This window comes from Panulirus ornatus, chromosome 46 (genome assembly GCF_036320965.1).
Source record: "Panulirus ornatus isolate Po-2019 chromosome 46, ASM3632096v1, whole genome shotgun sequence".
In the NCBI taxonomy this organism is placed as follows: Eukaryota; Metazoa; Arthropoda; class Malacostraca; order Decapoda; family Palinuridae; genus Panulirus; species Panulirus ornatus.
This window is the reverse complement of record NC_092269.1, coordinates 37,845,727-37,873,556: the sequence shown is the minus strand read 5'-3', so window position 1 is coordinate 37,873,556 and position 27,830 is coordinate 37,845,727. Positions and strand designations below refer to the sequence as shown.

Sequence of the window (27,830 nt, the reverse complement as noted above, 5' to 3'; positions counted from 1 at the left end):
CCCCAGCGCAGGTAGCGCTACCTCATGCTAGCGATGGTTGTGATAGTTTACCCCCTTGCGCTGGTAGCGCTACCTCGTGCTAGCGATGGTAGTGATAGTTTACCCCCTAGCGCTGGTAGCGGCAGCCAACACCAAGCGCTGGTTGCTGTAAAACCTTTGTGCTCGGCGGCTCTCGTATGCAGCAGCGGCGTCGTTAGTTCCGTTGGCCGAGCCCCGAGCCGACGCTGGGGTGTTCGGAACCCTTGTGTTTGGATTACTTAAGCGGAAGCCGGCAGTGGTAGGAATTCCTTACCGAATTAGTTTTCTCGTGTGGTCGTTGCGACTCGCAGGTAAACGAGCGTATGCTGCGGACTCCTTACTTCGGTAACTTTTTCGGAGCTTAATGTTGAAAGTAACGCTTATGGAGCCTTCCGCCACGTAACGTTGGGGAACCTCTGGTGTATCTAGTGTTGAATTGGCGTTTCCAGAACTTAGCGCTAAATTAGCCTTTCCGAAAATTAGCTTTCCCAAAACCTATCGCTGAAGTAGCGTTTCCGGAACTTAGCGCTAAAGTGGCGTTACCGGAACTTAACGCTGAAATGATCTTTCGGGATTTTTGCTCGAGTATATTTACGGAGCTCATTGCTCACTTAATTCTTGGAAATAAAGATGTAAAACATATTTTGCGGAACTTCGCTCTAGTGTCTACAGAACTTACCGGTTCAGCGTTGAATTGAAATGCGTTTGCGGTGTGCAGCGCTTACTTAGCGCTGACGGTTAGAAGCATTACCAGTGAAGAGCGCTTGATCCTGTTGTTTTAGTCAGCGCTGTGGTGGCATGACGAAGGATTTGGGGTATTCTTACCTGCTCATATTATCACTAGTTCTCCTTATCTCGACTGAAGGCGAGGAAAAGTAGAATAATAATTAACACCCTCCTTTAATTTCTGTTTAGAATTTCCGAGATGTACATTTTTAGATATAGAAAGAGGGGAATGGCGTGGATTATATCAGTAACCTGTCGTAGTGATCGCAGTCACCGAGAAGGCTGGTTATGACCTACGACGTAGCCGACATGTAAATGAAGCTAGCATGTAATCAGCGGAAAATAAAATACCGTCGAGAGGGGGAAAAAAATGGCGAACGTAATCATAGTAATGGCTGCCATGTACCGAATTGAAGGTTGAAGCTCAGGCAACTTGGAGGTTTGCTTAAGTAACGTAAATAACATGAAAGGCAAAACAGACATCATGGGTAACGTAACGGAGCATCACTGGTATCACAAACAGAACGTCACATAGATAACGTAAACTAGTAAATCTTTTTATCCTGACAAAAATGATAGTTGTAGGTATGATCAACACGTGTGATTCATAAATTAGAAAATGTAAGGTTAATACGGCAAATAGAGAGAAAAAAATTATCTTGAAAAATAACTAAAAGGAGGTACATATTTTTGAATGGCTGTACCATTTTTCTCTGAAAACATTTAAACCAGCTAACGTTGGTTGATTGCCGAAGTTTTAACGTTGAACGAGCATCATCGCTGGCACAGAATACGATATACAAATAAATAAAACACTGTGGACATTTCCCAGAGAAAATAAAATATTAGAGAACGTACAACGCCATGGGGGAAAAAAAAAAACATACAATGTGTCCCAGCCAGGAGTGAAACCCCCCAGAAACCTCCCCAGCAATGTGATATCGTAGAAACCCAAGTAATTATCAGGAGTGGCGTTTTCGAATGGATAATACGAGCTCGTTGACCATGATTGGGAGCTTCAAGGTGATGAGGATTTTCACCCATTAATTAAATGTTTATTCATTTATTTCCCCTGTTTGTCAGTCAACCTCCGTATCCATGTGTGTACAATAAGGTTTGTGTGAAATTATTAACCGTTTATTGGTGTCTTAAATGTGATTAGTGGCTAAGGTTACGGCATGGGATATTAAATAGCTGTGACAGAAATACTGTAAACCATAAATAGTCTTCCCCCTTTAATTTGGATATTACTTTGAAATACATACCAGCGAAATTTTCGGGGGAATAATGTTTCACTACGTCAAATTCGTGTATTTATTGTCGACTGATTTGTGGAAAATTTAGTCATTCTTCAGTTTAAAGGTCTCCTGTGGTACTCAAAATATCTTTGAATGGATGTTTTGATGTGTGTGTTTTGTTATTTTCATTGAAAAATTGTGGCAGGAATTGTGTCCGATGTGAGTGTAATGGCCACACTCAATATATATATATATATATATATATATATATATATATATATATATATATATATATATATATATTCCTATGAGTCCACGGGGAAAATGAAACACGAAAAGTTCCCAAGTGCACTTTCGTGTAATAATCTTGATCACGCGCAAAATTGTGATCCTTCCCAATATACACATATATATAATTTCACCTATATTATGACAGGTACATGATCATGCATCTGCGCTTAACTGTATTGTTGACAAGGATATATATCAGAAATGTTTCATCTTTTTCCTGGTGTTTCCCTGATCAGAATGGCACGTACATATCACTTTCGCATTACAGATTTGATCATTACGCAAGCCAAGTGTTTTTGTGGGGTTACCAGTTATTGTGACACCCGGCTTTGTCGCCGGCACAGACGTGATGATATTTGTCGTTCTAAAGTTCTGCTTTGTCCCCATTTATTGTAATGTATATATTTAAGTTATAAGATTTATTGCCTATTTGTTTAGGATTTGTGTGTCTGGGAATATATCGAGTATGGGGGTTGTTCTTGTTAATACTATACAGTTTTTCTTCCAGGATCTGTTTGTTAGTTCTGACTATTATATTATGACTGTTATTATGTGATTATAATCATTGTCTTTAATGGATATTGTCATTGATCATATTACATGGGACTTCATGGTAATAAATAATGTGGAGGTTAACTTTCTGACTAAATACTTCAGGAAAAACAAGGAACCTTTCTTAAAATTTCATACATCTAAAGTGTATGTACATGGAGTAGCTTTGATAAGAGCAGCAACTTAATCATCAAACTTTACATAACTTTGTTTGAGCTTGGCAGAACCTCATTGCACCAAAGTAAATGTGAATTGATTTCTACCTTTAAGATAATAGTCTTGTTTGTTGGATTTTCTAACCATGTTAGTTCTGAGCAGGATCACTGTCCTATGTAAATGATCTAAATATGATGTTTGCATAATTTTTTGTGTGTGGTTTTAGCAGTTTTATTAAGGTTTTTAATGTTTCAGGTGGTGGCGCGGGAGGGCAGCAACAGGATGGAGGTGTTGGATGCCCGCCCGGCTCCCGCCAGCCCAGACCACAGTGACCCCCAGTCACACCTCAATATGTAAGTCACTACCAAGGTGATGTGGTAAAACTTAGTCATTTAAGGCTCCTCACTGCTGTAGGTCAGCATGTGTCTGTTTTGTATTACAGTCTCATCAGTTTGTAAGTCATCACAATTCAGTTTGTAAAACAATCACTACTTAGTCTGTAAATCAGGCACTGTTCACTTATAAGTTATTCCTTACCCCCTTTTAAAGTCATCTTCTAGACTCTAAATTGCCTCTCAATTTTAACACCACTCATTTTATGAGTTAATACCCTATCTGTAGTTTCATTTGAAAAAGAGTTCCTGGATCAAACCTCTCAATATTTTTACTATATATTTTTATAGAACCTTTTGGGATGTCACTCACATACCCTTTATAGCTTTCTCTAGAGACCAGCAGTTTTTGTCTGAATGTCTTGATTGTCAGAGTACGAAGGATTTCAGTTTTGTTATTGCTTTTTAAGATCAAATGATCATGCAGCTCATCTGAGCGATAATCTATTAAAAAGTCTTGATGTTTGCAGAAACAAATGTGCATGTGATATGCCTGACCAACAGCAAACTTGATAGGTACATTTATTTCATTGCAAGTTAGGGCATCATTCTTCAGAAGGGAAGAGAAGCGATCATGTAACCTTCATGTCTCAAAATCAAGAATCTGAAAATTAGTATGCATGTTTTTCTTATTTGGCTGACTTTTCTTATTTAAGCCTTGGTTTTTATTGAATAATTTGCATTATGATTTGTAAGCTTTTGGTCTCAGTACAAATTATATTTTAGGATTTTCTTATTTTACTTTAAACAAGTACACCGAGATATACATGCCATCCATACAGCATGTAAGCCTTCCATACCTGCAATTTCATCTTCATGAAATAAATCACGGTTAAACCCAACCATGCAAATTTACCCTACAGAATTTGTGCTCATAAGTTTTTTCTTTTAGATTTTTTTCTCACTTAGACTGTTTTATGTGTTTTAAGCTTTCCCAAGAGATGAATTTTAGTGGCTCTGTAGGTGTGATGGATAAATTTTCTACAGTCGTGTCATCATCCAAGGCATAGCCTTCAAATATTTGGCTAGACCCATAAATATTTTAGGTTTGATTTTTTCCTTGAGTGAGAATTTTACCTATCCCAAGTTTTAAGGTTCTATATCATTTAATTAAAAATCAGTTAGATGGGGTCTTTCATTAGAGAAGTTTGTTTCATGGTTTTCTGTGAAAATATCCCTTGCAGGCATAACCAAGTTTATATTTTGTACATTAGGTGGCATTGTCCTGTTGCTCTTTATATTCAGTTTAAGTAATTATTTGTCATTGTTATTGTTTCTTGCAATGAATATTGTGATAGTTAACTAACTTGCAAGGAGGCAAATAGGTGCAGCAAGGAGGTCTGTGTCAAAGTGAAGCTGTACAAGAAAATTCAAGGGGATTGTCCGTGACGAGGATGGATTTCTTAAAACATGGAATATTTCAAGGAATTAACCTGTATTGATGATGTAAAAAAAATGTGTATATGGAGTTAATTTATTAAAATTAGAGGTTAGAAGAGTAGAGAATGGCTATGGGTTAAAGGGAGGCATTGCAAAAGATTAAGTGAAAACAGCATAAATCTACTTATGAAATAGAAAGGCTGAAGTGTAGAATAGGTTGGGGAGTGAGTTGGTGAAGAGTGAAGGGCAACTGCAATTGAATGGATTTGGAATGTGTTACTGTTTTTGTCATTATTGTAACCTCAGGATCCCTTTATGGAAATCTCATGACACTCAGATAGTCTGCTGCATCCCCTGGGAAGTCTCAAAGACACAGAGCAAAGAGATATTGAGGTTTTGGCTCTGCTGGGCTTATAGGATGGTGACAGCATAATGAGGGAGGGTCTTGTATAGCATCTGTTTTGTACATGCATGCTTTCAGGAGGGTTTGCTGGATTTCTTAGTTCTTTTTCTTTCTTTTAAACTATTCGCCATTTCCCACGTTAGCGAGGCAGCGTTAGATTTCTTAGTTGTTGTCATTAAAGATTCTTTGGATTTGATTTTAATTGGTTAGCATTAGAATAGAATATTTGATAGTAGGTGACCCTTTTTGTTTTCATTCATGACTCATTTAAGTTATATGAATACAGTGTATCATTTTAATCAAGACTTGGTATAATGATTAAAGCCCTGAACTGATTTGGAGTTATAATTTTGCTGGTTAGGTTCTCTTGTATTTTTCAATATTAAAGATATTCTGAACTATGTTTGTTGATCTCTGACTTTCATTATTAATGAACAGTAGAGTAACCAGAGCAGTTTATTATTTTGAAAGCAGTGCCTATTAATTGCTTTGTAGAAATTTTTTTCTTTGAATATTGTGATTGAAAAGTTACTTCATTTTTATATTAAGGTGATGTAGAATATTCACTGATAAGGAATAACTGCCTCTCATTTGCTGTAGATGTGCTGGAAATACAGAAACCAGCTAAACTTGTTTCTTTTTAAGCTACTGAGTAAAGAATTCATGTCTGATGAATCTCCAATTTAATCATGTTATACTTAATGATATCTATGATCAGACTCATCACTGTTTGAGTGGTGTTCTGAATCAGATGATTATTGAAGTTTTTGATACCCCCTAACATTAATGTTAGAATATTGGTCTAAATCAGATAATTGTTAAAGTTTTAGGTATCTTGTAAGATATTTGCTAATTTATATTTGGTAAAGTGGTGAAGTGTTTTAGATATCTGGGAGTGGATCTGTCAGCGGATGGAACCATGGAAGCGGAAGTGGATCATAGGGTGGGGGAGGGGGCAAAAATTTTGGGAGCCTTGAAAAATGTGTGGAAGTCGAGAACATTATCCCGGAAAGCAAAAATGGGTATGTTTGAAGGAATAGTAGTTCCAACAATGTTGTATGGTTGCGAGGCGTGGGCTATGGATAGAGTTGTGCGCAGGAGGATGGATGTGCTGGAAATGAGATGTTTGAGGACAATGTGTGGTGTGAGGTGGTTTGATCGAGTAAGTAACGTAAGGGTAAGAGAGATGTGTGGAAATAAAAAGAGCGTGGTTGAGAGAGCAGAAGAGGGTGTTTTGAAATGGTTTGGGCACATGGAGAGAATGAGTGAGGAAAGATTGACCAAGAGGATATATGTGTCGGAGGTGGAGGGAACGAGGAGAAGAGGGAGACCAAATTGGAGGTGGAAAGATGGAGTGAAAAGGATTTTGTGTGATCGGGGCCTGAACATGCAGGAGGGTGAAAGGAGGGCAAGGAATAGAGTGAATTGGAGCAATGTGGTATACAGGGGTTGACGTGCTGTCAGTGGATTGAATCAAGGCATGTGAAGCGTCCGGGGTAAACCATGGAAAGCTGTGTAGGTATGTATATTTCCGTGTGTGGACGTGTGTATGTACATGTGTATGGGGGGGGTTGGGCCATTTCTTTCTTCTGTTTCCTTGCGCTACCTCGCAAACGCGGGAGACAGCGACAAAGTATAAAAAAAAAAAAAAAAAAAAAAAAAAAAAATTGGTAAATACGATATATACAGAGCTACCTAACCAGTTTTGAAAGTTACATGTAACTTCTTCAATGATTGTCTACATTTCTCTTTTGTGGAAAAGTTGGTGTAACCAATATGTGATTTCAATTTAACTGAGAAAATAAAGTGTGCTATGAAACTGTCATAAGTTTATTTAGTAAGCTGTATGCCAAATTTCTAATTTTGATTCAAGTGAAAATTTTGGAAAAATGCTAAGTAAATTGGGTGATGTGGGCTTGGACTTATGGGCTATAAATTCAGTTTTGTAAATGTTGTTTTGGAAAGAGAAAAGTATGATCATAAGTAAAATGCAAACTATGGTGAATTATTCCTAAGTAGATTCATATAATTTGTAGGGATAAGAAACTAAACAAAGTAAAAGTTTTTCTGATGTTCTTTGTGAAAAATGATGTCACTATGCAGTTAATGGATGATTTCATATGTAAATCCCAAGAAACTGTTTACAGAAATTACTCACATGAATCAGAGTAACCAAAAATTTTCTTTGGACATCCTTGACACTGTCTCAATATACCATTAAGTGACAGCATCTATTGTAATAGTTATTTCGTCTGGAGTGTGAACATAGCAGGCTAATATATGGCCATAGCAGTCATACACACTATGCAGAACCTGGCCCCTCAGACAAAACATGTGTCAGACAACTTGGAACATTGTCCTTGCTCTACGGTGAATTTTAACACTTCCATATTTCATATCATCAGCTTTGTTAAGCTGTCGTACGCATTCAATGATGAAGGTACCATCCTGGTTACATAACCACTGTAATATTTTAAGCTCTTGATACCTTATTGTTTGTATTGTCCTCTGAAAAATATTATTTTTGTAGTATTCCTTTGCAAACTATCCTTCATGTATTATTATCTTTTTTGGAGCTTAAACTAGAAGTAAGTCTGCTGAGGGTTTACTCAGCTATTTGATCAAAAGTTACTGAACACCAACTTGCCATTTGCATTAACTGTGAAGATGGCTATTGGTAGTGTTCTGGATATTTAAAAGTGTGACTGAATAGTGTAGTATTTCATCAACTTAGCACAATTATCTTGTCAGTTTAGATGTCATGTCTAGTGCTTGTAAGTCTTTTTGATTCAAATGTATGTTTGAGCTTTCCGCATCTTTTTTGGATTTAGTGAAAGAATTTACTTGTAATCCTTCATGATTTTCATAGAAGCTAGAAGAGTTTCTCCATATTTCATTTCAAACTCCACAGTGAAATAAGTGGTTTGCATGAACTGTAATTGGTTACTTGATTTGTGATAATGATGGTTGCTTGTCCTTTTAGGGGCGGTGTAAGTCCCGCAGAGGGGCCCACTCCTCCTGCTCCCCCACCGCCGCCGCCACAACAGCAACCACAATCTGACGGCTACTGGAATATGCACCTTGAGGTGCTCAGGTTAGGCTTCTACACAATGTGCCTGTATCTGCCACCTGGTGTAATGGAACTGTTCTCATGTGTGCTTGTAACCCAACATGGCAACAGTTTTGCTTATATGCTATTTTCTGTTCATTTTTTGCTTATTGTTTTTCCAATTTTCCTATCACTTAGGCTAACTGTATGAACAGAATAGAATTTTATCAGTAAAATGAAAATTCACGCTATAGACTTGCTTTCAATTCACAAACCATTTTTATCGGAAAGTGTGAAATAATCACTTGCTTATTTGCTTATTGTTGCACTCACATCATTTCCCACCTTTTTACCAATTTCATGTCTCTATTACCACACCTTCTAATACATTTTCTTACCTCTCCATTATCACACTCTTCTCATATCACTTACATCTTTCTCATCTCCTTACTGCCTTCATTTCATAACCCTCAAAATCCTCTTTTCTGCTCACTATTACATCCTTTTCTCCTGCCTTCTTCCAAATTCCTCTCATTTCTCGACTGTCAGATTTTGTTTTACATATCCCTAATCCTTTCAGTTTCATGTTACCATAATATTCTCACTGCTGTAACACTGCATATCTCATCTTCAAGCCATCAAATCTTTCACTGTCCTGCTACCAGTCCTTATCATGTCACAGCTACCACATTTCTCCCATTAGCCCATTGCCACACATCTTGCACCTTGCTTGGACCACAACCTTCCTGCTGATAAGAATGCTTCTCTTCAAGCCCACATCTCTCACACATAGTTACTATCACCCCTACTACCTTCCCACTTTCACACCCTGTCTCATCATTGTTTTGGCTCTCTTGCCTATACTTTGTGGCAGATTGCTCCCATGAACCTTCTGTCATTATATATGTGTGTGTATCAGATAATACATTGATAATTACGCTTCCTTTACATTTATGAACAAACCCACATATATTTCAGCACTGTAACTCATCATTAGATGCAGTGATTCAATTATAGTTTATTGGCTGCATTTGATGCAATATTATTCATGCTTAATGTAACACTTGCATGCAAAAGTGTCTAGTTTCAGAAGCACCAGCTATTTTGTGTATACTTGATGCCATCTTTTTCAAGAGATATTGATTATCACACCTGTTGGCACTGAAATGTAAAATAGTCTCATAATGTTGATATTACATGTGGAATCTATTGTTAACTTATGTTTTAAAGAGAGATTCAATATGTTATTTTCAATTTTACTTTGCCAAATTGATTGTGTCAGTGATATTGCCAATATAGTTTTGCTTGTACTATTAACAGCTAAAATGATTCGTCACAAAGTTCTGACACTGATAAAGTAATCACCACATTTTATTGCATGTTTTGATACCTTAACGTGAAACTTTATTCTTAATCCATTGATCAGAAATGACTATACTGTAGAACATAAATGGTTATGAATGTAATGGACAATATCAGTTTGATATCACCCATTGTATATGTGGGGCCTGGATGTGGAAAGGGAGCTGTGGTTTTGATGCATCACACATGGCAGTTAGAGACTGAGTGTGAACAAATGTGGCCTTTGTTGTCTTTTACTGGCACTACCTCGTGTGGGGGGATGTGCCATTTCATGTGTGGCAAGGTGACGACGGGAATGGATGGGGGCAGCAAGTATGAGTATGTACATGTGTATATATGTATATGTTTGTGTATGTATACGTTGAAATGTATAGGTATGCACATGTGTGTGTGTGGGCATTTATGTATATACATGTGTATGTGGGTGGGTTGGGCCATTCTTTTGTCTGTTTCCTTGCACTACCTCGCAAACACGGGAGACAGCGAATAAGTATAATATAAAAAAAAAATCAGTTTGATATAGATTTGCTGATCAACCTTATTTCATCAGCATTTGGTATGTTTTGAAATTTTTCTGATGAATGACCTCAAATTGTAAGGTTATAAATAATTCTTTATGATGATTGTATTGATAAATGACTGACTCATGTATTAGAAGTAAGGTTGAGGATATTTTTGCATTTTGTATGAAGTGTTATAGGTCACACTTTTTACTGCTTAGGTGTAAGGTAAATTTATACAGAATTTTAACTTGGAATATGTCACTTATATTTTAAAGATGCAAGAGTTTTGGAAAGAGGGGCAAGTATGAAGTCTGTTGGGGATGAGAGAGCTTGGGAAGTGAGTCAGTTGTTGTTCGCTGATGATACAGCGCTGGTGGCTGATTCATGTGAGAAACTGCAGAAGCTGGTGACTGAGTTTGGTAAAGTGTGTGAAAGAAGAAAGTTAAGAGTAAATGTGAATAAGAGCAAGGTTATTAGGTACAGTAGGGTTGAGGGTCAAGTCAATTGGGAGGTGAGTTTGAATGGAGAAAAACTGGAGGAAGTGAAGTATTTTAGATATCTGGGAGTGGATCTGGCAGCGGATGGAACCATGGAAGCGGAAGTGGATCATAGGGTGGGGGAGGGGGCGAAAATTCTGGGAGCCTTGAAGAATGTGTGGAAGTCGAGAACATTATCTCGGAGAGCAAAAATGGGTATGTTTGAAGGAATAGTGGCTCCAACAATGTTGTATGGTTGCGAGGCGTGGGCTGTGGATAGAGTTGTGCGCAGGAGGATGGATGTGCTGGAAATGAGATGTTTGAGGACAATGTGTGGTGTGAGGTGGTTTGATCGAGTAAGTAACGTAAGGGTAAGAGAGATGTGTGGAAATAAAAAGAGCGTGGTTGAGAGAGCAGAAGAGGGTGTTTTGAAATGGTTTGGGCACATGGAGAGAATGAGTGAGGAAAGATTGACCAAGAGGATATATGTGTCGGAGGTGGAGGGAACGAGGAGAAGAGGGAGACCAAATTGGAGGTGGAAAGATGGAGTGAAAAAGATTTTGTGTGATCGGGGCCTGAACATGCAGGAGGGTGAAAGGAGGGCAAGGAATAGAGTGACTTGTAGCGATGTGGTATACCGGGGTTGACGTGCTGTCAGTGGATTGAATCGGGGCATGTGAAGCGTCTGGGGTAAACCATGGAAAGGTGTGTAGGTATGTATATTTTGCGTGTGTGGACGTATGTATATACATGTGTATGGGGGTGGGTTGGGCCATTTCTTTCGTCTGTTTCCTTGCGCTACCTCGCAAACGCAGGAGACAGCGACAAAGCAAAAAAAAAAAAAAAAAAAAAAAAAATTTAAAGATTATTATTGGCCTGCTTAGTATGCTGTTAAGTCATAGTAGGTTACATTAGATAGCTGAAGTGACATTTTGAAGAGATTGTATGGTACTTTCATTGAATACGTAATGTTTGTTTTTACTTTTGCTAATTAGACTTCCCACTTTAGTGTTCTTGGCTAAATAGTGAAGTACCTTTGTGGATAGAATTAGCTGTGGTGCTTGATTGGTAAAGTAATGAGCTTCTCTAATACCTTGCAACTCTTCCTTAAGAGCAGAAGTGGATCCTGAAAGCTGTTGATCTGAGCACCAAGCCCATAGCTCATTACTTGTGATCCATGTTTTTCTTTTGCATGCTCAAATGATTTTTTAACTATAAAAATGTTATGATGATTGTTTCACTTTTGTAATACAGATATACATGAAGTTAGTGCCAAAGTTGATGAAAACAACGAAAGTATTGGTTTAAAAAACTGAGTGAAAAATTCAAAGTGTGGGAAGGAGAAGCTTGCCATGTATTAAGAAAAAGGACGTATGTCAAAGAAAGAGATATAGTTGCAATAGTTGTGGTACACTTTAGATACTCATATGGTTCATTTAGAAACCTGCCAGGATAATGAATTTAAACTAGTCAGGAATGCCTTGAAGGCTGTGGTCTCTGTGGAGGGTAGTGTCATAGTGGCTCAGAACAGTTTTCACATATTAAAAGAAGCTGGTGTTGACAAACCTAAAGTTTTACTAGTTTTTGACTTCCTAGTCAGGCACCAAAATGGAGAGTATTGTGCAGGGGTCATAAATGAGAGACATTTATTCTGCATTAACCAGGAATCAAGGCTGACAGCATTATTGAAGAGTGTGAGAACTTTATCGATGATGCATATCCTGAGATGATTTACACTGAGCACTAGAGAACCAACAATATCTTTGGTAGGTCTTAAGATATCGTAGGTAGTTAAACTCGCAAACAGATATATAGACAAATTCAAAAAGCTGATAACATTTGGTATTTTCTGAGGTGTTCATGCTATTGTTTGAAACAGAATCAAAATTATGTATGTATGAACATGTCAAGGGAACATGCTAGGCAAAGGATGAATTCATTTTGTAAATGTGTAGAATGATTTCAGCTATGACAGAAACTTGTTCAGTAGAGATGGGCTGCATCTGAATACGATAGGTTGTACATGCTTATGCGTAGTGGAAGATAAACACATTAGGAACATTTCCAATAAATTATGTTGATTTAGGATGATTATGGCTTTTATTTCTTTTACATTACAATGTTCAGAGAATATGGGTGATAGAGGTACTTGAGAAGGTTCTTCATAGTGCTGTCAGTAATGATATTTCTTTTTTCAATAACAGTGTTGACAGAAATCTAGTGCACTTAGATGTTGATCTGTGTATGCATGAATTCAAGCAGGGCAATTCTCTCTTTAGCTTTGTGTCTGTGTAAACCCATAAGAAAGTAGTAAATCAAATTTCACTATGAAAGTACCTTCACTTCATCAGAATTGCTTAACTCATTTAAAGAAAAACTGTGGAATACTGGGAGGATGTGGTAAAAATGCTTTGTGTGTTTCTTCATTTTTCCAGGGAATTTCATCTGCATAAAGATTTCATGTACTTTAAGGACTTATGCCTTTTATCAAGGATTATGTAAATGACTTCTAATATTAGTTTGTTTTTCTACAGCAAGCTGAAGGGTGAGGTAAAGGACTGGTATGAGGGAGACACCCTAGATGCTGGGCTAGGGCAGGGTGGGGGTGTAAAACAGGAACAGGACACTTATGCACCTTACTCACATCTGCATCAACATCATCCAATGACCCCAGAATCCATGCATGGTACAACGCTCAATGGACCACATAACGGACCTCTCAGTGGTCCTCACAACGGACCTCACAATGGACCTCACATGGGCTACCCTCTCCAGCAGCAAACCCAGCAACAGCATCAACAACATTACCAGAGTTACCAGAGTCATCCAGGGATGGGTGACATGGCCCCCATGTCCCCAGGGTATCAGGGCCATCCGAGACCACACCCCCAGCAACACATGAACCAGCAACACATGGGTCAACACATGGGTCAGTACCCTGACCAACAACATAGTCAGTATGGTCAGTATGGTCAGATGGGTGGCCATATGGGACAAGGAATGCAAGGTCACCCAGGCCATGAAGGCCCTCCGGGCCGGGAGGGTGATCCCTACAGTTTTGTGGATGAGTATAGTGGCCCACCACCCAGACCTGTTGAGGAGGTCCTTGGTCAGACCCAACCTAAAAGAAGAGGCCGCAAACCAAAACATATAAAACTTATGGAGAATGGGTAAGTTTGATTACGATTTGTTAATGAAATTTGATTAAGTGAAAACCATGATTTGAAGGTTGTTTCGTTGAAATTAAAGTTTTTGGTAAATAGCAATGAATTACAAGAAATCCCAAGATCAGACTATATTTTGATGAGCTGTGAATTTCTTGAAATACTGTCTGATGGGAAACCTAATGAAAAACGATCGGAACTTTAATCATACTTAAATTTCATTTGATTTATAATTTGACTTAGATATATATAGTAAATGTATCTATGGATGACAGTGTTTTGAAAATGTTCCTTGCAAAGCAAACCTATTTTTATATGATAAAAGGGAGCATATGTTTAAGGGCCTTGCACTAGTCCCAGTATTCACACTTCAATCTTTCAGGTAAAGGCTTAACCATGTATTACACATAAGACTTTCCCTGATACAATTAAAGCTTGTTCTGCTGCATGATCCACATGTTGATGTAGCAGTGTAACACAGTCCTCTGTGATGATGGAGGGAGCTGACAGTCTGATGTCACATCTTTTTAGCTTATTTTGATTTTCCTTGTTGTCCTTGATATTTTGGATTTACATTATTTCAGTGTAATAAATCCAGCCATTGTTATGGATGGTTTGTTATTAGTTTTTTCGATTATACATGTATTTTTGACATTGTAAATATAAAACCCACTTGCAACTTCACCACCTGTTCAGTGCAAGAGGAGAGTGAGCTTGCTTGAATCAAACCAGAGTCATATTTCTTGTTTCCCTTTTGAGGATTTTTTCTGCCAGTTTAAACTAAAGGTAGATAATGAAGCAAGAAGTGCAGGTTAACAAAGCATCAAACCATAGTCTACACTAGTGGAGACCCATGGAAAGGGACTGCATTGCAACAGCAAGGGAAAATAATTCCTGTTATGTAGTGCCCTAAAGTCTGCACTCACCTGCCCTGCAGATGTAGAATTATAATATTTGTGATGCTGCATGTCCCCCTATTCAGACTTACACTTAATATCTCTTTATATCTCTTAGTTTCTTTTTTCTCACATTTTCCCAAACCCTTTCACCACCTTCCAGAGTTTCTTTCTGAAGTCTGCCACCAGAAGTGTCATGTAAACTGCAGTTGACATATTTGTACATGATAACTTCCCCTTTAGCAAGGTAGCATTAGAAACAAACAAACAGTGACATCATATGCATACATCCAGTCTCGTGCTGTAATATGCATTCCAGTGAAGCCATAGCAGATAAGAATGATGATAATAATAATATCAATAATCACAATTCTTTGGGATAGGAGAGAAAGAATAGTACCCATGTATTCCCTGTGTGATGTAGAAGGCAACTAAGAGAGGTGGGAACAGGCAGCTGGAAATCTTTCCCTCCTGCATTACTCTCCAAAAGAAGAAACAGAGCAAGGAGCCATGAGGAATTTTCCCTCCAAGGCTCAGTCATCTGTTCTTGTCGCTACCTTGCTCATGCGGGAAATGTCAAGCATTTATAAAAGAAAATAATAACAGTGCTGATGATCAGAATTTTGCACTACTTGTTATTTGAGTAACAAAGAAGTTAAAGGAAGGAATGAAAGAACCTGGTAATTTATTTTGTCTGTAAAAGATTTTTTTGCACTTTGAGACAGATTTATTGTACACTCTCTTCAAATGACTGTTAGATACGAGATATGTATTGTTTAATCCATGATTTTTTCAAGCTTTAATGCCCTCTTGATTATTAATATCACAGTGATGTATTGCATCTGCATTTTAGGTATTAATGATTTCTTCTCTTAAGATTTCATTAATCATTGCAGGTATTTCATTATTTCTTTGGCTAGTTTTATAAAAAATCTCGTGTTTTTTCTGGTTATAAGGATTTTTAAAGTGATAACCTTTAGTCAAAAAAAATTAGTTTTTCCTTTTTATTGCAGAGGTGACCCATTAGCAATAGCTGCTGCTCAAGCTGCCCATGAAGCTAAGAAACGCAAATGGAAGCAAGTTGGTCCAGATGGCAAGCCAATCATAGCGCCCATAAAACAAAGAAAGAAAGTTGATAGATTTGATGGTATTTCTGAAGATGAAGTAGCCAAGAGAACCTTACCTGATCATCTAGGACCCAACTTGGATATAGTCATTGTGAGTTTCAGGTGGCACAGTGATTACACCTTAACATCACATTAACCCCTATTATGCTGGTGGAAGCAGTCTGTATATGGCTTCAGTATTTCAGATTTAGTTATTTACATAAAGTGTTGTGTTGACTTATTCAAGAGTTATTATGAAATTGTGTTCATGAATGTTATCATCTTTTAAGTATTATATGATATACATTATGGCCCTGATATATAGACTGTAGTTGGCTTTGGGGTTAATACACAGCACCTAGACAGCCTCATTATTTTCCATGTTATAACTTATTTTTTCAATTTTTTTTTTTGTAAAATGCTGGAGAATTGTGTTCTCAAATATAAACACCAAAATTATTTCCTTGCTAGAATATACCCCTAAAGACTTTAAACACTTTCTTATCACTGATGAGTAGGGATGTTATTATATTCCTATAAAAACTTACCAGCTCATTACCAAGTTTTATAATAGATGATAATTACAGATCAGTTGAGAATAGATGAATTAATGATTATCAGTGGGGCTGCAGTAGCTGTCAGATTTAAACCAGCCAGTGGGCCCGTGCCCGAATGAACAGTATAATCATGGTAACATGAAGATTTCTAAATTCCCATTCCAGATCGGAATAAATCCAGGTTTGTTTGCGGCATACAAAGGACATCATTATGCAGGCCCTGGAAACCACTTCTGTGAGTACTGAAAATTATCTGTCCTTCTGTCTTTTCACAACTTTTTCCTTATCCTTACCTGTTTTATTTCCTGATTTCATTTTTTTCCTCTCTTAGCATATTATGTTTTGTTTTATATTGCTGTTTAGCTTGCTTCATCTTCATCTCATCAATTGTAGAATTCAAAACTACATTTCCATTTCAATATTTTACTGTGCATCTTTGGATTGCACTGTATTTTTTTTAAGCTGTTTCGTGTAAAGGCACCTTCTAAGATTACAAGGCATAGTAAAGAGCACATGTAGCCTTGTGACCATTTGTGCAAATAACAACATAAGGACTTTTCCTCACACTATTGCTTGGTGCTTGGAATTGAGCATTGACTTCTCATGTGGCTCTTTCAAGTTCGTGTGGATGCCATCAGTCTGTATCCCAACCCAAGGAGTTGGAGGATACAGTTACCATACTGTCCATTTGTCAATTTAACTGGGTATGATCCTCTTTCATTTGCATAGCTAGAACTATTAATCATGAGATCAGAAACTTTGCATGTGTTTTTCTCAGGGGTAAAACAAATGCATGCTTGAAGTTGCATCACTTACTTTTGTATCATTTTTGGAATCAAACTTACCTTCTTAATTTGGGAACTCCTGATTTTTTTCTTCCTTTTTTTGTACACATTATGATATTCATCATAGATGCTGGAGCAGTGTGTGATGGAGGAATTGATTTTAATGTAACTGTTACCAAATGAATTGATTAGTTATCCAGTGTGGTGTATTATTTCCTTTTCAGCATCATCATAGGTGCACATAATCAGAATGTTAAAACAACTTGACCCATTTGAGGCTCACAGCCCTAATGAAGTCTCACTGTATGTACTGAGGGATTGTGTGGAGACACATGCTAGGCATCTTGAGATATTGTTCAGCTAGCCATTAGAGGAAGGTGTGGTCTTAGAGGCATGGAAGAAGGCAAATGTTGTGCCTGCATTTAAGCAGGGTGATCGGGAAATCACACTGAACTACTGACCAGTCTCCTCAACAAGTATTGTCTGAAAAACATTGGAAAAGATAATCAGAAAGCGATTGGATGACTCCCTGAAAAGAAGTTACCTAACAAGGAAACACCATGGATTTAGGGAAAGGAAACCATTCATTACAAATATCTTGGACTTCTATTACAGGATGAGCTCAATCTTAGAACAAAGAGTTGGATAGGTGGAATGTGTTCCTGGACTTCCAAAAAGCTTTTGACTCTACCACATTGGCATTTGATGAAGAAGCTAGATCTACAGATAGGAATAAGTGTTAGGCTCCTCTGCTGGATGGAAGATTACTTTAGTGGAAGGGAGAAAGGAATTCATGGTAGAGGTGCATATGCAAAATGTGGCTGGTCAGTATTGGTCTATCTCAAAGTTCAGTCTTATGCACACTGCTATTCTTTGTGTATATATGTATATTGATGACTTGCCTAATGACCTGGACTTTTAACTAGATATGTTTGCAGATGATACCAAGGTTATAAGAGAAGTAAAGAATAACTATGATTGCATCAGCATACATGGGATCTGAACAAACTCTGAGGTTAGTCTGATCAGTGGTTGATGAACTGTAATGCAATCAAGTGCAGAGTGATAAAGATAAGATAGTAAAAGAAGGCCTCAGTTCAGTTATTACCTAGCAGGAAATAAGCTATAGGATTCATAGATTGAAAAAGACCTATGACATTGGAAATGCATTCTGCAAAAACTATTATCAACATACTTGAGAACAAAACTGGATTATGCCTTTCATTTCTGGTCAGTGCATATAAAGAAACACGCAGATTTGATTGAGGGAGTCCTGAGAAGGGCAGCTATGATGATACTTGAATTAATGAAGCTCAGCTGAGGGAAACAAATTTTGCCATCTCAGAGGAGAGAAGAGATAGGAGTGATCTGGTCACAAACTTCAAGTTGGATGATGTTGACAGTGTATATTTCTTTAGTATATGTAACACTGGTTTGATAGTGGATAGGGGGCTCTGGTTTCTGTTCATTATACATAACAGCTAAAGAAAGAATGTGAGCAAATGAAGCCTTTCTTTGTCTGTTCTTAGTGCTGCCTCTCTAATGCAGGAAATGTCAAACATGTATGAAAAACACTTGACTATTTCACAATGAAACACAGATCCACCTCAACAAGCTTGGTACCCAATTCTCTGCAGTAGTGCTAACCACCACCAACAACCAGTGTATGATTAACCAAACACCCTTAGGTAGACATAAAAAAAAAAGTTTATCCTGCCTCAGACTCCAGTAACCTCCATTCACAAATACCCTTACCCCCCAAAAAATATAGATGACAAGACCCATAACTACTAAAATTACCTGACAAGCATTGAACAACTGGACCTCCTAACTCAGTCTTAAACTCAAACCCACCAGATATACACGCATCAAAAACCGCACTCCCTTAACAAATTTGAGTCACACTCTCCCACTTAAGCTCTGGACATCAGCCATCATTACAACACTTCAAACAGACATGGTTGCAACATATCCCAATACCTTTCATGCCCATGATTCAACTACAATATAAAGAAGACACAGCATTTGCTGCTCAGTGGCCCTGCATTCTCTTCATTTCAATTCCCACACATCACACACATGAAGGCAGCAAGTATGAATTGAATATGCACATGTGTATATATGTATATGTCTGTGTATGTATATGTATGTATACGTTGAGATGTATATGTGCATGTATGGGTGTTATGTATATACATGTGTATGTTGGTGGGTTGGACCATTCCTCATCTGTTTCCTTGCACTACCTCGCTAATGTGGGAAATGGTGAATAGTATGGAAAAAAAAAATGTATATATATATATATATATATTTTATTATACTTTGTCGCTGTCTCCCGCGTTTGGGAGGTAGCGCAAGGAAACAGACGAAAGAAATGCCCCCCCCCCATACACATGCATATACATACGTCCACACACGCAAATATACATACCTACACAGATTTCCATGGTTTACCCCAGACGCTTCACATGCCTTGCTTCAATCCACTGACAGCACGTCAACACCGGTATACCACATCGATCCAATTCACTCTATTCCTTGCCCTCCTTTCACCCTCCTGCATGTTCAGGCCCCGATCACACAAAATCTTTTTCACTCCATCTTTCCACCTCCAATTTGGTCTCCCTCTTCTCCTTGTTCCCTCCACCTCCGACACATATATCCTCTTGGTCAATCTTTCCTCACTCATCCTCTCCATGTGCCCAAACCACTTCAAAACACCCTCTTCTGCTCTCTCAACCACGCTCTTTTTATTTCCACACATCTCTCTTACCCTTACGTTACTTACTCGATCAAACCACCTCACACCACACATTGTCCTCAAACATCTCATTTCCAGCACATCCATCCTCCTGCGCACAACTCTATCCATAGTCCACGCCTCGCAACCATACAACATTGTTGGAACCACTATTCCTTCAAACATACCCATTTTTGCTCTCCGAGATAATGTTCTCGACTTCCACACATTCTTCAAGGCTCCCAGAATTTTCGCCCCCTCCCCCACCCTATGATCCACTTCCGCTTCCATGGTTCCATCCGCTGCCAGATCCACTCCCAGATATCTAAAACACTTCACTTCCTCCAGTTTTTCTCCATTCAAACTCACCTCCCAATTGACTTGACCCTCAACCCTACTGTACCTAATAACCTTGCTCTTATTCACATTTACTCTTAACTTTCTTCTTTCACACACTTTACCAAACTCAGTCACCAGCTTCTGTAGTTTCTCACATGAATCAGCCACCAGCGCTGTATCATCAGCGAACAACAAATGACTCGCTTCCCAAGCTCTCTCATCCCCAACAGACTTCATACTTGCCCCTCTTTCCAAAACTCTTGCATTCACCTCCCTAACAACCCCATCCATAAACAAATTAAACAACCATTGAGACATCACACACCCCTGCCGCAAACCTACATTCACCGAGAACCAATCACTTTCCTCTCTTCCTACACGTACACATGCCTTACATCCTCAATAAAAACTTTTCACTGCTTCTAACAACTTGCCTCCCACACCATATATTCTTAATACCTTCCACAGAGCATCTCTATCAACTCTATCATATGCCTTCTCCAGATCCATAAATGCTACATACAAATCCATTTGCTTTTCTAAGTATTTCTCACATACATTCTTCAAAGCAAACACCTGATCCACACATCCTCTACCACTTCTGAAACCACACTGCTCCTCCCCAATCTGATGCTCTGTACATGCCTTCACCCTCTCAATCAATACCCTCCCATATAATTTGCCAGGAATACTCAACAAACTTATACCTCTGTAATTTGAGCACTCACTCTTATCCCCTTTGCCTTTGTACAATGGCACTATGCATGCATTCCGCCAATCCTCAGGCACCTCACCATGAGTCATACATACATTAAATAACCTTACCAACCAGTCAACAATACAGTCACCCCCTTTTTTAATAAATTCCACTGCAATACCATCCAAACCTGCTGCCTTGCCGGCTTTCATCTTCCGCAAAGCTTTTACTACCTCTTCTCTGTTTACCAAATCATTTTCCCTAACCCTCGCACTTTGCACACCACCTCAACCAAAACACCCTATATCTGCCACTCTATCATCAAACACATTCAACAAACCTTCAAAATACTCACTCCATCTCCTTCTCACATCACCACTACTTGTTATCACCTCCCCATTTGCGCCCTTCACTGAAGTTCCCATTTGCTCCCTTGTCTTACGCACTTTATTTACCTCCTTCCAGAACATCTTTTTATTCTCCCTAAGATTTAATGATACTCTCTCACCCCAACTCTCATTTGCCCTTTTTTTCACCTCTTGCACCTTTCTCTTGACCTCCTGTCTCTTTCTTTTATACGTCTCCCAGTCAATTGCATTTTTTCCCTGCAAAAATCGTCCAAAAGCCTCTCTCTTCTCTTTCACTAATACTCTTACTTCTTCATCCCACCACTCACTACCCTTTCTAATCAACCCACCTCCCACTCTTCTCATACCACAAGCATCTTTTGCGCAATCCATCACTGATTCCCTAAATACATCCCATTCCTCCCCCACTCCCCTTACTTCCATTGTTCTCACCTTTTTCCATTCTGTACTCAGTCTCTCCTGGTACTTCCTCACACAAGTCTCCTTCCCAAGCTCACTTACTCTCACCACCCTCTTCACCCCAACATTCACTCTTCTTTTCTGAAAACCCATACAAATCTTCACCTTAGCCTCCACAAGATAATGATCAGACATCCCTCCAGTTGCACCTCTCAGCACATTAACATCCAAAAGTCTCTCTCGCGCGCCTGTCAATTAACACGTAATCCAATAACGCTCTCTGGCCATCTCTCCTACTTACATAAGTATACTTATGTATATCTCGCTTTTTAAAGCAGGTATTCCCAGTCATCAGTCCTTTTTCAGCACATAAATCTACAAGCTCTTCACCATTTCCATTTACAACACTGAACACCCCATGTATACCAATTATTCCCTCAACTGCCACATTACTCACCTTTGCATTCAAATCACCCAACACTATAACCCGGTCTCGTGCATCAAAACCACTAACACACTCATTCAGCTGCTCCCAAAACACTTGCTTCTCATGATCTTTCTTCTCATGCCCAGGTGCATATGCACCAATAATCACCCATCTCTCTCCATCAACTTTCAGTTTTACCCATATTAATCGAGAATTTACTTTCTTACATTCTATCACATACTCCCACAACTCCTGTTTCAGGAGTACTGCTACTCCTTCCCTTGCTCTTGTCCTCTCACTAACCCCTGACTTTACTCCCAAGACATTCCCAAACCACTCTTCCCCTTTACCCTTGAGCTTCGTTTCACTCAGAGCCAAAACATCCAGGTTCCTTTCCTCAAACATACTACCTATCTCTCCTTTTTTCACATCTTGGTTACATCCACACACATTTAGGCACCCCAATCTGAGCCTTCGAGGAGGATGAGCACTCCCCGCGTGACTCCTTCTTCTGTTTCCCATTTTAGAAAGTTAAAAAAAAAAAAAAATACAAGGAGGGGAGGATTTCTGGCCCCCCGCTCCCGTCCCCTTTAGTCGCTTTCTACGACACGCGAGGAATGCGTGGGAAGTATTCTTTCACCCCTATCCCCAGGGATAATATACATATATATATACACATACACACACATACACACACACACGCACATATACACACACACACACATACATATATATACATGTGAAAAATGTAAGAAACAATTTAGAAAACTGAAACTTCTAGCTTGAAATGAAAAGAAAAAATGAATGTCACATAATGGTTCAACCTCTGGCTATGGAAAAAGGAAATGTTTAATTTATTATATATATATATATTTATTTTATTATACTTTGTCGCTGTCTCCCGCGTTTGCGAGGTAGCGCAAGGAAACAGACGAAAGAAATGGCCCAACCCACCCCCATACACATGTATATACATACGTCCACACACGCAAATATACATACCTACACAGCTTTCCATGGTTTACCCCAGACGCTTCACATGCCTTGATTCAATCCACTGACAGCACGTCAACCCCGGTATACCACATCGCTCCAATTCACTCTATTCCTTGCCCTCCTTTCACCCTCCTGCATGTTCAGGCCCCGATCACACAAAATCTTTTTCACTCCATCTTTCCACCTCCAATTTGGTCTCCCTCTTCTCCTTGTTCCCTCCACCTCCGACACATATATCCTCTTGGTCAATCTTTCCTCACTCATCCTCTCCATGTGCCCAGACCACTTCAAAACACCCTCTTCTGCTCTCTCAACCACGCTCTTTTTATTTCCACACATCTCTCTTACCCTTACGTTACTCACTCGATCAAACCACCTCACACCACACATTGTCCTCAAACATCTCATTTCCAACACATCCATCCTCCTGCGCACAACTCTATCCATAGCCCACGCCTCGCAACCATACAACATTGTTGGAACGACTATTCCTTCAAACATACCCATTTTTGCTTTCCGAGATAATGTTCTCGACTTCCACACATTCTTCAAGGCCCCCAGGATTTTCGCCCCCTCCCCCACCCAATGATCCACTTCCGCTTCCATGGTTCCATCCGCTGCCAGATCCACTCCCAGATATCTAAAACACTTCACTTCCTCCAGTTTTTCTCCATTCAGACTCACCTCCCAATTGAATTGACCCTCAACCCTACTGTACCTAATAACCTTGCTCTTATTCACATTTACTCTTAACTTTCTTCTTTCACACACTTTACCAAACTCAGTCACCAGCTTCTGCAGTTTCTCACATGAATCAGCCACCAGCACTGTATCATCAGCGAACAACAACTGACTCACTTCCCATATATGTATATGTTGGAAAGGATCACAATTTTGCACGTGATCAAGATATTCCTATGAGTCCACGGGGAAAATGAAACACGATAAGTTCCCAAGTGCACTTTCGTGTGATAATCACATCATCAGGGGAGACACAAGAGAGAAATATAACAGTCAGTTGATATACATTAAAGAGACGAAGCTAGGACGCCATTTGGTAAACATGTTTACCAAATGGCGTCCTAGCTTCGTCTCTTTAATGTATATCAACTGACTGTTATATTTCTCTCTTGTGTCTCCCCTGATGATGTGATTATTACATGAAAGTGCACTTGGGAACTTATCATTTTTCCTTTTCCCCGTGGATTCATAGGAATATATATATATATATATATATATATGTATTTTTATAGTTACTTCAGGACCTTTCTAAAGTAGCAGGGAAATGAATGTATGTACAGTGTATGTATTCAATAGGTATAAGCAGACTCCCTTGAACTTGGTAACACCACAGGTGAGAAGTCACCTTTAGCAAGGCTGTGTCATAGTGAATGGTTAAAGATGAGCAAAGGCATGGTAAGTGCAGACAGCATACAGAAATTTACAAAGTTGTATTGTGGTAGAGAATATTCGAGATGGGGTCCTACAAGTGTAATGCTCTCTCTGCACAGTATAGATAGGTAATTACACACACACATTCACAGCATGAAGTTGGCATAAAACTTGGTAGAAAATATGTAAAAAAAAAGTACTTTACCAGAGATATAAGATCTCACCTGTTCTTCCCAGAAGGGTACATGGTGGCAAAGAAAGAAAGTTAAGGCAAAGGAGGTCGAGGATTAGCCATATCGATAAAAGAAAGCCTTACGTTTCAAGAAATAGTGGAAATTGGCCCATTAAGACAATACATGATGGAAAGAGTGATTGTACGGAAGTGCATAGTGGTGTTCATATTAGAAGATTTTCCAAAGAGTTGCTGTGATCCAGAACAAACATACCATGATAACTGTGAAGGAATGATGGGGATGGTACATGATGCAGTGTGTACAGGAAATTTTACTATACCATTATGATAGGGGTATACAGGATGAGAGGGACTAGATCTCATCTTCACACATACGAGCATGAATATTGAGAGTATCACTTATAATACACCAGTTGGAAGAAGTGATCATGTAATGCTCAAGTTTAACTATGTAGTAGACAAGAATATTAAAAGAGCAGAGGTAATACAAGACTTAGAGAGGAGATATGACTGTGGAACTGCACAAATCTCGGTAATTTCTATGGTGATGTTGATTAAGAAAATGAAGTTCAGTAGCCAGGAACCAAGGCTTTTGGTTAGAGGTTGTGTGAAATTTGCCATAATAGATATGTATACCTCAAGCCTCAAATGCAGCAGAAATGGTGAGACAGGGAAAAGTGGTTTAATAAAAGATGTTAAAAATGAAAGGAGCTTCAAGGTGTACAGTGGCTAAGGTATGTACAGTACTCCAGCCAGCCAGCATTCATTGGGTATAAGAGAACACAGGCTAAGTATAGTAGGATAAAAAAGGAGGAACAAAATTTTTTAAAAACAATACTATGAAGAATGGAAGTGAAAATCCAGAACTTTCCATAAGTTCATCACAAGTCACATGGCAGTTAAGGAGTAACCAATCAGGCTTAGGGATTCAGAGGGAAAAATTGTTGAGGATGATGTAAGGATATGTGAGGAATTGCATAACAAGTTCAAAAATATTTTTATAGGGAAACATACACACACGCACAAAAAAAGAAATCCAGTGAGATGGAATAGGGAGATGGTTTTGGAAATAAAGATATTTAGGAAAGATATTAACAGAGAAGAGGTAGTAAAAGCTTTGCGTAAGATGAAAGCCGGCAAGGCAGCATGTTTGGATGGTATTGCAGTGGAATTTATTAAAAAAGGGGGTGACTGTATTGTTGACTGGTTGGTAAGGTTATTTGATGTATGTATGACTCATGGTGTAGGTATGTATATTTGCGTGTGTGGACGTGTGTATGTACATGTGTATGGGGGGGGGGGTTGGGCCATTTCTTTCGTCTGTTTCCTTGCGCTACCTCGCAAACGCGGGAGACAGCGACAAAGTATAAAAAAAAAAAAAAAAATGACTCATGGTGAGGTGCCTGAGGATTGGCGGAATGCGTGCATAGTGCCATTGTACAAAGGCAAAGGGGATAAGAGTGAGTGCTCAAATTACAGAGGTATAAGTTTGTTGAGTATTCCTGGTAAATTATATGGGAGGGTATTGATTGAGAGGGTGAAGGCATGTACGGAGCATCAGATTGGGGAAGAGAGTGTGGTTTCAGAAGTGGTAGAGGATGTGTGGATCAGGTGTTTGCTTTGAAGAATGTATGTGAGAAATACTTAGAAAAGCAAATGGATTTGTATGTAGCATTTATGGATCTGGAGAAGGCATATGATAGAGTTGATAGAGATGCTGTGTGGAAGGTATTAAGAATATATGGTGTGGGGGGCAAGTTGTTAGAAGCAGTGAAAAGTTTTTATCAAGGATGTAAGGCATGTGTACGTGTAGGAAGAGAGGAAAGTGATTGGTTCTCAGTGAACGTAGGTTTGCAGCAGGGGTGTGTGATGTCTCCATGGTTGTTTAATTTGTTTATGGATGGGGTTGTTAGGGAGGTTAATGCAAGAGTTTTGGAAAGAGGGGCAAGAATGAAGTCTGTTGTGGATGAGAGAGCTTGGGAAGTGAGTCAGTTGTTGTTCGCTGATGATAGAGCGCTGGTCGCTGATTCATGTGAGAAACTGCAGAAGCTGGTGACTGAGTTTGGTAAAGTGTGTGAAAGAAGAAAGTTAAGAGTGAATGTGAATAAGAGCAAGGTTATTAGGTACAGTAGGGTTGAGGGTCAAGTCAATTGGGAGGTAAGTTTGAATGGAGAAAAACTGGAGGAAGTAAAGTGTTTTAGATATCTGGGAGTGGATCTGGCAGCGGATGGAACCATGGAAGCGGAAGTGAATCATAGGGTGGGGGAGGGGGCAAAAATCCTAGGAGCCTTGAAGAATGTGTGGAAGTCGAGAACATTATCTCGGAAAGCAAAAATGGGTATGTTTGAAGGAATAGTGGCTCCAACAATGTTGTATGGTTGCGAGGCGTGGGCTATGGATAGAGTTGTGCGCAGGAGGGTGGATATGCTGGAAATGAGATGTTTGAGGACAATGTGTGGTGTGAGGTGGTTTGATCGAGTAAGTAATGTAAGGGTAAGAGAGATGTGTGGAAATAAAAAGAGCGTGGTTGAGAGAGCAGAAGAGGGTGTTTTGAAATGGTTTGGGCACATGGAGAGAATGAGTGAGGAAAGATTGACCAAGAGAATATATGTGTCGGAGGTGGAGGGAACGAGGAGAAGTGGGAGACCAAATTGGAGGTGGAAAGATGGAGTGAAAAAGATTTTGAGTGATCGGGGCCTGAACATGCAGGAGGGGGAAAGGCGGGCAAGGACGTGCTGTCAGTGGATTGAATCAGGGCATGTGAAGCGTCTGGGGTAAACCATGGAAAGCTGTGTGGGGCCTGGATATGGAAAGGGAGCTGTGGTTTTGGGCATTATTGCATGACAGCTAGAGACTGAGTGTGAACAAATGAGGCCTTTCTTGTCTTTTCCTAGCGCTATCCCACACACATGAGGGGGAAGGGGGATGGTATTCCATGTGTGGTGAGGTGGCGATGGGAATGAATAAAGGCAGAGTGTGAATTGTGTGCATGGGTATATATGTATGTGTCTGTGTGTGTATATATATGTGTACATTGAGATGTATAGGTATGTATATTTGCGTGTGTGGACGTGTGTGTATATACATGTGTATGGGGGTGGGTTGGGCCATTTCTTTCGTCTGTTTCCTTGCGCTACCTTGCAAACGCGGGAGACAGCGACAAAGCAAAATAAAAAAAAAAATAATAAATTAACAGAATACTGAAAGGACTTTACCCTTATTAGG

The 27,830-nt window shown here is 39.1% G+C and overlaps 1 protein-coding gene across 13 annotated transcripts in view; it reads left to right on the top strand.

The window, feature by feature from the left end:
* Window positions 1–27,830, top strand: part of LOC139763247 (uncharacterized) — a 288,461-nt gene that overhangs the window by 215,158 nt on the left and 45,473 nt on the right. For 10 of the 13 annotated variants that reach the window (XM_071689154.1, XM_071689160.1, XM_071689165.1 and 7 more), the window contains 5 exons: window positions 3,237–3,334; window positions 8,140–8,250; window positions 13,081–13,716; window positions 15,620–15,824; window positions 16,414–16,504. In XM_071689154.1, the coding sequence (XP_071545255.1) occupies window positions 3,237–3,334; window positions 8,140–8,250; window positions 13,081–13,716; window positions 15,620–15,824; window positions 16,414–16,504 (1,141 nt within the window). Of the gene's footprint in view, window positions 1–2,510; window positions 2,671–3,236; window positions 3,335–8,139; window positions 8,251–13,080; window positions 13,717–15,619; window positions 15,825–16,413; window positions 16,505–27,830 lie in introns of those variants that run through there. The other 3 variants (XM_071689164.1, XM_071689156.1, XM_071689155.1) reach the window with 3 other exon arrangements.